Genomic DNA, 13,173 nt, shown 5'->3' on the forward strand with positions numbered 1-13,173 from the left:
TCCTCACCTGGCTTTTTAAAAAAAATATTTTATTTTACTTTATTTTATTTTATTTTTTTGGCTGCATTGGGTCTTCGTTGCTGTGGGCTTTCTCTAGTTGTGGTGAGCAGGGGCTACTCTTCATGGCGGTGCATGGGCTTCTCATTGAGGTGACTTCTCTTGTTGCAGAGCACGGGCTCTAGGCGTGTGGGCTTCAGTAGTTGCGGTGTGTGGGTTCAGTAGTTGTGGCACACTGGCTTAGTTGCTCCACGGCATGTGGGATCTTCCCGGGCCAGGGATCGAGCCTGTGTCCCTTGCATTGGCAGGCGGACTCTTAACCACTGTGCCACCAGGGAAGTCCCTCCTCACCTGGCTTTTTATTTTAACATAGTATTTCTGTTTTAACTCTATCATTAATTTTGCTGATTCCTCTTATTTTTATTTGTCTTACCTTTAATCTTTATAATCTCACATTTAGATTTTAGAACAAACTTTCAAGATAAATCAGGGGAAAATAGTTTATTTTGTTTTGTTTTTGATCATTGGCACATTAGAAGTTTGATTCATCTTACTAGAAATTTGACATCAACCTCATTATTGTAGATGTGGCAAGGGAAGTATTATACTCATTAGAACCATGCTAGTTGCTATTGCATTGAAAAAGAAAACGAAGGTTCTGCCTGTGGGAAGCTTATAATCTATTATTAACTGAGAGACCAAATTCCCATTAAAAGTGACAAGAAAACAGTTGCTGCTGAAGAAAAAAAAGTTGAGGTCTGGTTCTGACGCAGGGCTAAGAAGCAATTGTAGTGATTAATTGGTGAGGATGAGGATGGGCATCTGGCTGAGACAAAACACACATGAGGCACCAGGATAAAAGTCGTCCATCACCTCCACGTCCCTAAGCCATGGGCTCCACATTTGCTCACACTTCAGACCTGCAAAATATGGGCTGGTAACCACCAGCTTTCCCCTTTCGGGACAGTTCAGTGGTTTTCTGTTTCCTTACAGAAGTTCTGTCTACTTGGAATCTCAGGAGTCAGGTTTCAGGGTGAGGGGTACGAATGGTTTTTGAGGCTGATTGATTTGGATCATTGCTTTTAGGATCACTTTGCAAAACTGAGTCATTGAGAAATAGAAAGCAGCAGGAACTGTTTATTGGTATTTCTCTGGTCTGAGAAGCTAGTTTACCTTTTGGCAAGGATTTGGAGTGACTATTTCAGTGTAGTGTGGGCCCTAGGTTTGTTCCAGTTTAAACACAATTTTGTAGAATGATGCTGCCTGTAACCTCAAGAGTTGCTCAGAGGAGTTTCTTTTACTCAGAGGTTCTCAAGAGTTCCTTAATAGTTCTGTTTTTCTCTGGGGAAAATAACCAAATGTGAAACATAAATGGTCTTTCGGGTCAACTCTCTTATAGAAAAGTAAACAGTCAGATGGAGTTCATGTATTCACTAAATATTTATTAAACACTGTTTTGGTACCAGGGATACAGCAGTAAATAAAACAGTTGCTTCTGAGAAGAACTTATATTCTGTCAGGATGCACTGATTTTAAACAGTAGTATCAAGGACTATGAAATAAAAAGTAGAGCCTCATCAGAGAGAGATGAGCATGTTGTCATTATGGGAAGCAGGATTTGATGTTTTTTTCCTTTTCATCTTCTGTTCTCAAAGTGTCAGCTACCTTGATGTGATCATTTTGATTCTAGTCTGTTTTTAGTAAAGATCATTAAATGTTGTAGCTCCCTCCCACCCCATTCACTTTTGAATGTCTCAGTTTTATACCATCTGAGCTGGAAAGATTAGTGAAGCATTGGAGATCGTTTAAAGTCTTAAGTATATTATAATCTTCTATTTTTCTTTTCAGGGAGTGATCTTCACAATGGCATCATAGGATTCAGTGAGGAGTCCCAGAGTGTACTGGAGTTGAGTGAAGGAGCTGAGATGAGCAGACTGCATCTTGTTGTCACAAGGCAGCCAAACAGGTATGTTTATATATATGTGGAAGAAGTAACATCCTGTGTATCCAATTTGAATTCATAAAATGGTAGAGGCAGGATGAAATGTTGGTAGAAGAAGGTAGGGTGGAATTTGGCATGTCAGTGTTCAGATGCTGTAGTTCCTAATCTGTGGTTTAACACACTTGGTTTATGAACATAACTTGGGGCTGCCTTAACATTTTGTACTTTATAAAGTACCATACAGATGTTAGATTATGTAAGTCATCACTTTATCGTATTTACTCTTCTCTGATCACTCTGAATACACAACCATTTACTGTTAGGGAGACTTGGATTACCTTCGTTTTGCTTGCAACTTAGTACAGTATAGTGTACATGAGTGTTCATCATGTACATGCACTTGGTATGCACACATGTACATGTATTTGTATTACCTTATCCATTTTGGGACTGAATATTCTCTGAAAATGTAAGTCATCTCTTGCCCTTTATTTTTATAGTAACAACCATTTTGGCAGTAGTGTTTTTCCTTTAGAAGGATTCTTGTTAAAAGACAAATGAGGAACACTTAGTTGAAGGCAAAAGTTCTCTATAATTTTTATTTTCATATTTCTGGTACATAGCATCAGGAATCATAGTTCAATAAATACTTAATTAGTACTGAATAAAATGTGGTTAAAGAAATGCCATGTAAACTCTGGCCTTAATTTCTTAACTGTAGTGGGGAGAATTGGTTATTTTTGACATTATCAGTGGGAGAGTAAGTGCTCTGCTTTGGATGTAGAGGTACACTCAGGCACAGTGATAACACATTCTGCATTAGCTACAGGAATAATGCACTCTGTGACTGCATTTGCATAGGTTTTGCTTTGTTCCTAGAGCCTTTGAAGATGTCAAGATCTTTTGGCGAATCACGTTTAACAAAACAGCTGCTGTGCTCCAAAAAGATGGTGTGAACCTGAGAGATGAATTTCTGTCTGTGTCAGGGACCACAATCTGTACAGCAGGTCAAACAAAGTGCTTTATCACCATTGAGCCCAAACCAGGGAAGGTAAGACACTATGAGACACAGTACTGGCAAATTCTGATTATATTTCTTTACAATTAATCATTCTAAAGCCACTTTGTTGAAACTTACACATTGCTCATGTGGAGATTCTTTGTGTCTCGCGTAGCCGTAATGTCTAAATCTCTTAGATGAGCAATAGATGTCACACTTAGAATTTATTACATTATGAATTTTTGTAAATAATCTTATCACTTGTGCACTTAAGACTTACACAATGTTGTAAGTCAGTAATAAAAAAAAGCTTGAATCTCAGTGCTAAAAAAAACAGCTCATCAGTTTTCTCTGTTCTGTTTCTTGTCATTTCCATGATTCTTCCTGGCCCACCTGCTCATTGTGTGAATGATCCCTTGAGTCATTTTCAGCCAGAGTAATATCTCTGATTACTCTGAATGTTTAGTGTTTTGCTTTTATCATATTGATAGATTTGGTCACATCGTGTTATATCCATAGATTTCATCCAGAATGAAAGTTCTCTCGTTCTCTAGAGAGTTCAGTTCTGACCCACTGAAGAAGCACCGAGGCCATGCTTGATGAGCCTTTGGATACATTTCTATTGGTTCATGTTGCACATGGCACCCAGGAGCCAGGTGTTCCCCCCTCTTTCTAAAGGAACCTCCATTATTCAAACGGTATCGGTCACTGATGACCTAACAGAGCTTTAGTCATTTAGTAATCATGTGTGGCTTTTTTAAATGACTATTTCATGATACTTTAATGCCTAAGGAGCACTCAGTAGTATTTGTTCTTTGTCTACTACTTAATTTATTAAACTCAAGTATTTATACAAAAACTAGCCATAATATTATGAATGTTCAAAAGTATCATGATTTCTTTGTACATGCCAAACACTTCAAACAGCAGAAAAAGCATTGCACAAATAAAGTTATTTCCAGATGTATAGCTATATTTAAACTCATTCTAAATAGCAGTCCTGTAGATTTAACTCTTTATTCATTTTTTCTCTACCTGTTTTTTCACCTTCTGAGAATTACTGAAACAGTTATATTGATCTTCTCTAAGATTACAATGATACATATTTTCATACCTTCCCAGAACTGTAGTAATTGTATTGGTTCCAGAAGAGAAAGAATAATCGTCCCAGATCACTTAAGGTTACATGCTCTTGGTTATCAAGAGCTCTTTGTTCTTTGCTAGGACCACAGGTCCTGGTGCTTCTCTGAAGCTGTTTCAAATGCGAATTGCTGGTCATCTGATTGGGGTTCATTTTATGACTTGACTTGTGAGATCAACATTTTTTTTTTAAGTTCATGCTTTACAAATTAATTTTTTCAACACCATGTGTTTTCCTCAGAATGATTTGTTCTTTAAATTTTGCAGTGCCAGCTTTAACTTAACCATTGCCCTGTCACTGTTGAACATGGAGCTGGTCTATTAGTGGTATTGGAAAGGTAGACCTGCCTTGTTAATATCTTGTTAATTTTTAAGAAGGCAACCTAGAGGCTTTACCTCATAAGAAATGAGATAACAAATCTGTGATCTTAGTGCATCTCTGCAGTTCATCTGTTCTGTCGTATTCAGACAAACATACAACTGCATCATCTTTCAACTTCTGGGTGACCAACAGTACTCTTTAACTTCTTACTTGTTTTCATCTTCATTTGTATGTGTTTCACAGGTCCTAATAATTTATTCCTATTTTTGGTGCAATTCTTACTTTTTCTAGGAATAATTGTTTTATTAACATCTTTTATTAACTCTTTACTAACATACAAAGAGAAGAATGTTTATCATTCCTTAATAAATGAATATATACTGAATAAAAGATATAACTGTCTTGATATGTTAACATTCTCCTACACATTAAACTTAATAAAATATTAGGTACACACTATTATACTCACATTTTTCATTTTAACCATTTTTTAATACATTACAATAACTTTTCTCCTTTAAGTACCATTATAGATTCAAATTCAACTAATTTTAATTGCTTACTAAATGCTTTTCTTTTTGCTACTCAAATAGTCATGTCATGGACACTGAAAGATCTATTAAGCTAGTCTTTTGTCTTTTCATATTGCTTTAAATATCTCTGGATGCTTATTTGCTTTATAGCAATAACCTGTGTTCTAGAGCCATCTTGATTTTTCCTGCTCTAAGACATCCAATCGACTGTTGTCTAAGAACTTGATTTCTTTCATCAAAAAGAGTTTCAGAGATCGTGAGTGTATGTTCTGGAGATAGGCATGAGAGGTCATGGTTGACAAAGATGCTTCTGTGAGCCATCTTGGTAGTGACAGAGCTAGAAAATATGTTTTTTAAAATATTGAGTTCCCGCTGATTTTTTTTTAAACTTGGGAAATTCCAAGAATTTTCTTTTTAAAAGTTTTTAAGGGGCTTCCCTGGTGGCACAGTGGTTGAGAATCCACCTGCCAGTGCAGGGGATACGGGTTCAAGCCCTGGTCCAGGAAGATCCCACATGCCGCGGAGCAACTAAGCCCGTGCGCCACAACTACTGAGCCTGAGCTCTAGAGCCCGTGCACCACAACTACTGAGCCCATGAGCCAAAACTACTGAAGCCAGTGCGCCTAGAGCCCATGCTCCGCAACAAGAGAAGCCACCGCAATGAGAAGCCCGCACGCCGCAATGAATGGGTAACATTAGACAAGTTGCTTAGCCTTCCTGAGCTTCCCAGACTTGGTTGAGTTAATAATAGGGCTGTTAGATTAAATGAGATAATGACTAAGAGGTTTTTTCACACGGTTCTTGGCAAGGAGTTGGCCCTTCACAAGGGAGGGTTACTATTATTCCGAATGGATGGGAACAGAGCCCGAGGTGATTCAGTGACTTGAGTAGTAGCCACATCAATCCTGGTGGCAGGGGAGTGACAACAAAACAACACAGCAAACACAATGCACACTTTCATCTGTAGAGTTACGCCAGTGATTGATGGTGGTTTCTCCTAAAGACGCTCAACTGAAAGTTTTTCTACTCTATCATATCTCTAATTATCGTCCCTATAGTTATTCAAAATTTTCATTTTCAAGTTATAAAGAATTTGAGTAACTTTCCCCAGGTCAATTACTTGGCAAAGATTAGAACTCATCTTTTGAATTCCAGTCCATTTACCCTTTCTCTGCTGGGTATCTTACTGTTCTGTGGTTCTGTCTTATGGTTCTGTATTAGCAAAATGTATAAAGGTCATAGTTAATTAACTTAGGATGCATTTCTTAGCCCACAAAATCTGTTTAAACCAAACAGATTGTCTAAACATTTGTTGCAAATATTTTTTAAAAGTATTTAAGTAAGACATTATTTCATTATTATTTTGTTTGCTTCTGAGCAGGTCTGGGCCCAGGAAAAATTATTTTATACTAGTTGGGCAAAACATCATCCTGGAATGCTGCTGCCCTAACTAGGAAAGGAACTTGAGTTCTTGTGAGGTCTCCAGTCATATTTAGGTCCAGAGAGGTTCAGATAATGATCTGTGAGTTTTGCTTTCCCAATACACTTCAGGCATATTGTTTGAAGAGAGTATTTTGTTGTAAGACTGGAAGATTCCTTTTGTCTCTTCTAATTATGTGTTGGCACCCATCTGCACACTGTTCAATTTGCGTGGTTCCTTACTTAGATTATAACATATTCTTTTGACTCAAAGTAGTTATAAGTAATGTTTTAATCATCATCACAATGAGAAGAAATATTATGCTGAAAAACAAAGACAGGAGTATGTTGGAATGTAATATTGAAATCCTTAGTTAAATGAAACTATTGTGAGTTCAAGCTCATTGGCCATTAGGGAATAATAGTTATTGAATATAGTTACCCATACTTTTCTAGTGCTTCAGTTTATTGTATTTGCCAAGTTTAGTTTCTCAAAAGCGGGAAGAGTGCATTTACCTTCATTTCAATATTTACTGAGAGTTGATCAGCAAAAGTAAAGCATAATATATACCACAGGAAAACTAAATATATTTCTTTAGACAATAAAAAGAGATTAAGTTCATTTATTGTGCTACTAAGAAGCAACTCATTTTGAATAATACTAAAGAATTTGTTGTATTGCTTCATGACATAATGATTCTCATTAAAATGATCACAAAACAAATGATGAATAAGGTCCTTGCTGATAAATAAAAATGATGCATTATAACAAATTAGACAATGATACATGCAGTTGAAAATGCTTCAGCTTAGCTCTTGGAGTTATGCTAGGAAGCTAAAAATGCTGCTAAGATTTTCAGATTATTGTGTAAGAGCAAGTAAGTAAAAACAGGTGATTGACAGTATGTTATAGAATTGAATTCAGGCTTTGAAACATTATTTGAGATTGTTGAGAAAGAACCAAGGTAAAACATGAGCAAACTGTAACCAACAGACTAAATTTAGATTTCTTGATACAGAATTTAGGGAAATTTTGAAAAATACATAAAATCACTAAATTAACTCGTCAATATTTGGTCATATTTATGTAAAACCCTTTAAAAATAAAACCTTACAAAACTGAAGCTCCCTTTCACTCCTATCCCATGTTTTTTCAATTCCACACCCTGCCCTACCCGCATTGCCACCCGTCCACCTGAGATAACTACCATCATGGTGTCTTATTTTCCTTTTTACTCTTTAAATAAATATGTATCCATTAACAAAGTGTAGTAAGCTTTATGTAATTTAAAATTTTACATTTATTGTAGCATGCCATACATATCATTATGCAACTTGATTTGTTACTCATTATCATGATTTTGGACCCACCCATGTTGAAAAATATTGAAATAGTTCATTTTTTTTAACTACTAGGTAACATTTCATTGTACGAATATATCTTATGTATCCTTTTGCTTATTGAAGTATGCATAGATTGCTTCCTGACATTGATTTTCTAGTAAGAAGCTCACCCAGAGAGAGTAAAGGTATTAAAGAAAGACCAAAAATAATCTCATGGTAATCTAACATAAGAACTTAATTCTGTAATTATACAGAATGTATCTCTATATGTATACTTATTTCTGTAATAATGTATATGAATAATACTATTTCTTAATATCAGAATTATCTTAAAATAGAAATCTATTAGTAATCATCCTTTTTTTTTTTTTCCTTTTATCTCATTGTCAGATACGTCAAGTTGGAATGCAGTTTTTTGTGGAACTGTATGAAGTAACTGCTGGAGCAGCCATAAACAATAGTGCCAGATTTGCACAGATTAAATTATTACAGAGTGATAAACCTCTAAGTCTCGTGTATTTTTCTGTGGGTTCTCGGCTGCCGGTGGCTCATAAGAAGGCCACTCTAATCAGTCTGCAGGTGGCCAGAGACTCTGGGACAGGACTAATGATGTCTGTTAACTTCAGCACCCAGGTAAGCATGCAGTATGTATTATCACACAGTAAGGTTTTCTTCTTTAACTGTAGCATGTATAATGAAACAGAGAAGAATTGATGTATTATTTTCTGAATTACCATCATAATTCACATTATGTTTATTACATTAAGCTTTATCCTTGAAACAGTTCAGTTTTTTTCACTTAGATCATGTTTTAAAATGATAGTCTTTTGTCTTTTTTTATCTTTTGGAAAAGTTGATTATACAGTGCAAAGCGTCTTACATAAATCTGTTCTATAAAATCTGTAGAGAGTTGAAATTTCTTCAGAATGAAACTGTATAAGACCAGAAACAAAAAGTATGGGTCTTTGTTCTGATTTTTACCTGAACTAGTTGAAAATCTTCTTCAGGACTTCAAACAGTAACTGATCTTTATGTTTCTTTAAATCCATGAGTTCATGAGGTCTCACAGCCACTTTTCACATCCATCATATTAGGTGACATCAAGTGAAAGAGAAGGAGCAGGTGGGTATCCAGGGATTCAGAAGAGTAATGCTACGAAACGCTAAGCAACTAGAGCCTGGGGCTGGTCCACACAACATGCTATACCTTCCGAACATTATGTTTTAAACTTTGTTTTAGGAGCAAAACTCTAACATATTAAAGCAAAAGTGTGCATCTACTTTTCTTCAAGCATGATTGTAGAGGTTGGAGCTTGCCCACCTTAGCCCTCTCTTATTTCCCCTTGACTCATATAACTCCCAAAACCCCACAATTTGGAAACTACCATTCCGGACAGTGCTACCATTTCCCCGGTTTCAAGATTTCAAAGCTGATGACACTTTAGGCCTCAAGGTATCAAAGTTGTTTTCTGTTTTTTTATACAAAGTGCTGTTTAGTATGTCTTTGGTTGTTGAGTGGCTCAAACACATAGAACATTCTGTGTATATAAAATACAACATTTGTGCAGCCAGTTTGCTGTAGCAATCATGTGAGTCAGGGATAGGAGGTTAAGACTGGAGCTGTGGGTAGTGAGCTGTCCTGGAAGCTTGCCAGGAAGAAAAGTTGTCTTTATGACAAAGTCTACAGCTTGGCAGGTGAGAAGACACTCTATATCATATGAGACTCTAGAAATCAACTCCATCCTAAATAACGTTGAAATAGTACGAACATGAAAAGAAGTACTTTGATTCATGGAGATTTTGGCTTTTTTTTTTCTTTTAAGCATTTAATATCGTAAGAGAAATGAGAAAAAAAATTGTGCTTCTTTCTTCTCCCATGAAATATATATCATCATATGCTCACTACTTTGTAGAGTGGAAGACGGAAAGAAGGGATAAAAAGATTTGAGGCATACTTTAGTTCACACACTCAGGGGAAAGGGGAGATGAAAATGCCAGTATAAGAGTGTGAATGCCAATATCTCTTATCATATTTATTTATATTCTTTCTAGATTATCCACAAATGATTCCTTGCAAAATACATGCTGTCACTAGCATGTAACTCATAGCATTTTTATAACACTATAAAAATCAACATAGAGGATCTCTGGTGATGAAAATGTATCTTGACTCTATCAACGTCCATATCCTTGTGATATATTATAATAATGCAAGATGTTACCAGCGAGGGATGTTGGGTAAAGGGCACAGGAGACCACTCTTTATTATTTCTTATAACTGCATGTGAATCTATAATTATCTCAAAATAAAAAGTTTCATTTAAAAAATTAGAAATAAAAGTTTTACCTCTCTGGTATGATTTTATTTTCCTGTTGCTTCATTGCCCCTGCATTTTCTCTCTCAATGCTAGGCACCTTGTTAGAAGAGAAAGTCATACAATTCTAGTTTCCAGTAGCTGACAAGGATGAGAAAATAATTATGGACCAAGTTGCTATTCTGTTACAGTGATATTAATTTTGCTTTTACTTTAAACAGATTTTAATAATGTAGGTAAAACAATAGCTGTAGCATACCTACGCTTCAGTAGGTCAGCATTCCTTGTACATAAATACTATGTGGTACATAAGTTCCCTTATATCTACATATTTGTGATCTAAAGTTAAGGGATATAAGGATTTGAGATAATGAAAATATCACTCATTCCAGTTATCTTTAAATTAAATAGGCCTATAGCTAAGCCAAATTTGAAAACCAATTCCAGATATTTCATTTGTATCTATGTGTACTAGACCAAAGCCCTACAAGTTCAAGAAAGAATATGCCTTTCCTTCTTATTCTCACATTGCTTATTCTATCAAAGGCTATTTCTGTATTGATTTTCGTTGTTGCTTTTCAATTGCATAGTGCTTCTTGTTTGTGTTTGTTATATGTATTTTATAAACACAAGAACATTTTGATTGTTCCATTTCCTTTAAATGTCTGAATTGTGAAATAACTTCTACCAGAAAATAGTGAACAGAATGTATATGTGCAGTTTATAGTAATAAAATCATCACCACCTACCTTAAGAAATCCAACTTAATCAGAATCTTAGCTGCCATGACCTCTTCTCTGATGCCATCCTGCTGTTTCCTTTGCAGAATAACCTCTCCCCATCTTGCAGATAACCTCTACCCTATATTACGTGATGAATTATTACCTTGTTTTTATTTATAGTTTTACCACATACCATATGCTGTTTAGGTTTACCTGTTTTGGAAATTATGCAGATGAGATTCTTCCAGTTGTATTGTCTTATGGTGTGCTTTTTTTGCTCAACAGTGTTTTTGAGAAATATGTGTGCTAATGTGTATAGTTCTTTCATTTTTCCTGTTATATGGTATTCCAGTGGATAGTTTCATTTCTCCATTCTGAGGCCAATAGACTTTTGTGTTTTTTCCTTCAGCAAGGCTTTTTTTCCCTATCATTATGCTGCAGAGGCTCTTGAAAACCCTTTTTCTTCATTGATTTTTCACTTTTTGTAACACTTGATCACTTCCTCCTTCTGGATGTGTGCTCTCCTTTGGGCCTCTGGAGCACCACACTTTCCTACTCTTAACCTTTTCTCTCTGGCAGCTCCTTCCTGTTGCCTGTGTTGGTTTTCCTGACCAATAAATATTGGGGTCCACCTAGACTTACTCTCTAGGCTAGACCATCCATACCTGTTTTCTTTAAACATCATCTGTAAAATGAGAACTCCTGAATTTTTATCACTACCCTCCTCACTGCCCTGGATCCAGACTCATATATCTGATTGCTCTTACCTGACATCTTCATTTGAATTGTCTAAAAGGCATCTCAGGCTTAGTACATATAATACATAACTCTTGATTTCTCCCTTAGCACTATTTTCCCCCAGTTTACTGCCTTTCATTCAGGCACACAGCCAGGAGTTCTCCTTGCCTCTCCATCCAGCACTGAATTAATCAGAAAGTCCTGCTGACTCTACATTCAAAATATATTCCCAGTCTGAGTACTTCTTACTCTTTCTACTTATACAACCTAAACTACCGTTTGTTTCGGTTTTTTTTTTTTTTTTTTTTTTGCAGGAACTAATGTAAAAACGTTCTATCTCTTCTTCCTGCTTCCATCCTCATCCCCTTCTACAGCCTAACTATCCACAAGAGCCAGAATACTCATGAAAATATGAAATAAAGTGTGTCTCTCTCCTGCTGGAATCCTCCAGTGTCTTCCTGCCATACTTTGTATGATGGACATACATGATCTGACCCCTGGGCATATATGCCTCTGAATATCTTCAAATTGTTAGTAAGCTCACAATTGGAGAAATTCTGTGAGGCAGTAGTGACATTTCTTTTCTAATTCTCTTTCTTGATCTATTCTAAGGCATCTGTCTTTCCTGATCTCATCACTGTATGATGTGTATTTATCTCTCTAATTTTTTTAGGAAATTAGAAAAAGTATAAAACCTCCCGTTTTAATAGTAACATTGTTGTGGCCCATCAGATTGTTTAGGAGAAATAAAATTTGTTTAGGACTAGATCAGAGGTTTATAGTTTCACTTAAGTGGTGTTGTTTAATTTCTAGGAGTTAAGGAGTGCTGAGACAACTGGTCGTACTCTCATATCTCCAGCTATTTCTGGGAAAGACTTTGTGAGAACTGAAGGCATGTTGATCTTTGAACCTGGCCAGAGAAACACCATATTGGATGTCATCCTAACACCAGAGACAGGGTCTTTAAATCCATTTCCTAAACGCTTCCAGATTGTGCTTTTTGACCCAAAAGGTGGTGCCAGAATTGATAAAGTGTATGGGACTGCTAACATCACTCTTGTCTCTGACGCGGCTTCTCAGGCCTTTTGGGGGCTTGCGGATCAGCTGCAGCAGCCCCTGGATGATGACATTCTCAACAGGGTGCTCCACAGCATCAGTGTGAAAGTGGCAACGGAGAACACAGATGAACAGCTCAGCGCTGTGATGTATTTAATAGACAAGGTAAGAAGCCCTCGCAAATGTTAGCAGTTGCAACACTGCTTCATACATTTTTTTTCATAGAAATTTACTTTATGTGGGGAAGTTCTTTCTAAACATAAAACAAAACCCCAAAGTCATAAAGGAAATGATTGATAAACTTGACCACATAAAATGTAAACAAAATTTCTCTTTGCATATACCACAAGCAAAATCAAAAGACACCTAATGGTTATATATCAATTATATCTCAGTAAAACTGGGGGGGGAGTAAGAAGAAAAGCGCTAATAGGTGTGGGGAATATTTATGCAATTATATATATAATAAGAATGTTTATTTCAGCGTTACTTATAATAACAAAAATTGGGAAAAATAGCTATTAAGAGGGGCCTGGCATATCCATAAAACGTAAAACTTTTTCATGATTTAGACATATAGTAATTAGAATAAGACAATAATGAAACCGGCATTGAAAATGTAGATAATCACATGGTAGGGTTGAAA

At 36.1% G+C, this 13,173-nt stretch overlaps 1 protein-coding gene across 1 annotated transcript in view; it reads left to right on the plus strand.

Moving 5' to 3' along the window:
* Positions 1-13,173, plus strand: part of ADGRV1 (adhesion G protein-coupled receptor V1) — a gene marked incomplete at its 5' end in the record, with an annotated part of 563,397 nt that overhangs the window by 229,096 nt on the left and 321,128 nt on the right. Inside the window, 4 exons of the mRNA XM_082650308.1 lie at positions 1,846-1,963; positions 2,819-2,990; positions 8,088-8,330; positions 12,285-12,692. Coding sequence (XP_082506434.1) covers positions 1,846-1,963; positions 2,819-2,990; positions 8,088-8,330; positions 12,285-12,692 — 941 coding nt within the window. The remainder of the gene's footprint in view (positions 1-1,845; positions 1,964-2,818; positions 2,991-8,087; positions 8,331-12,284; positions 12,693-13,173) is intronic.

This window comes from Grampus griseus (genome assembly GCF_964374135.1).
Source record: "Grampus griseus genome assembly, chromosome: 3".
Classification (NCBI taxonomy): Eukaryota; Metazoa; Chordata; class Mammalia; order Artiodactyla; family Delphinidae; genus Grampus; species Grampus griseus.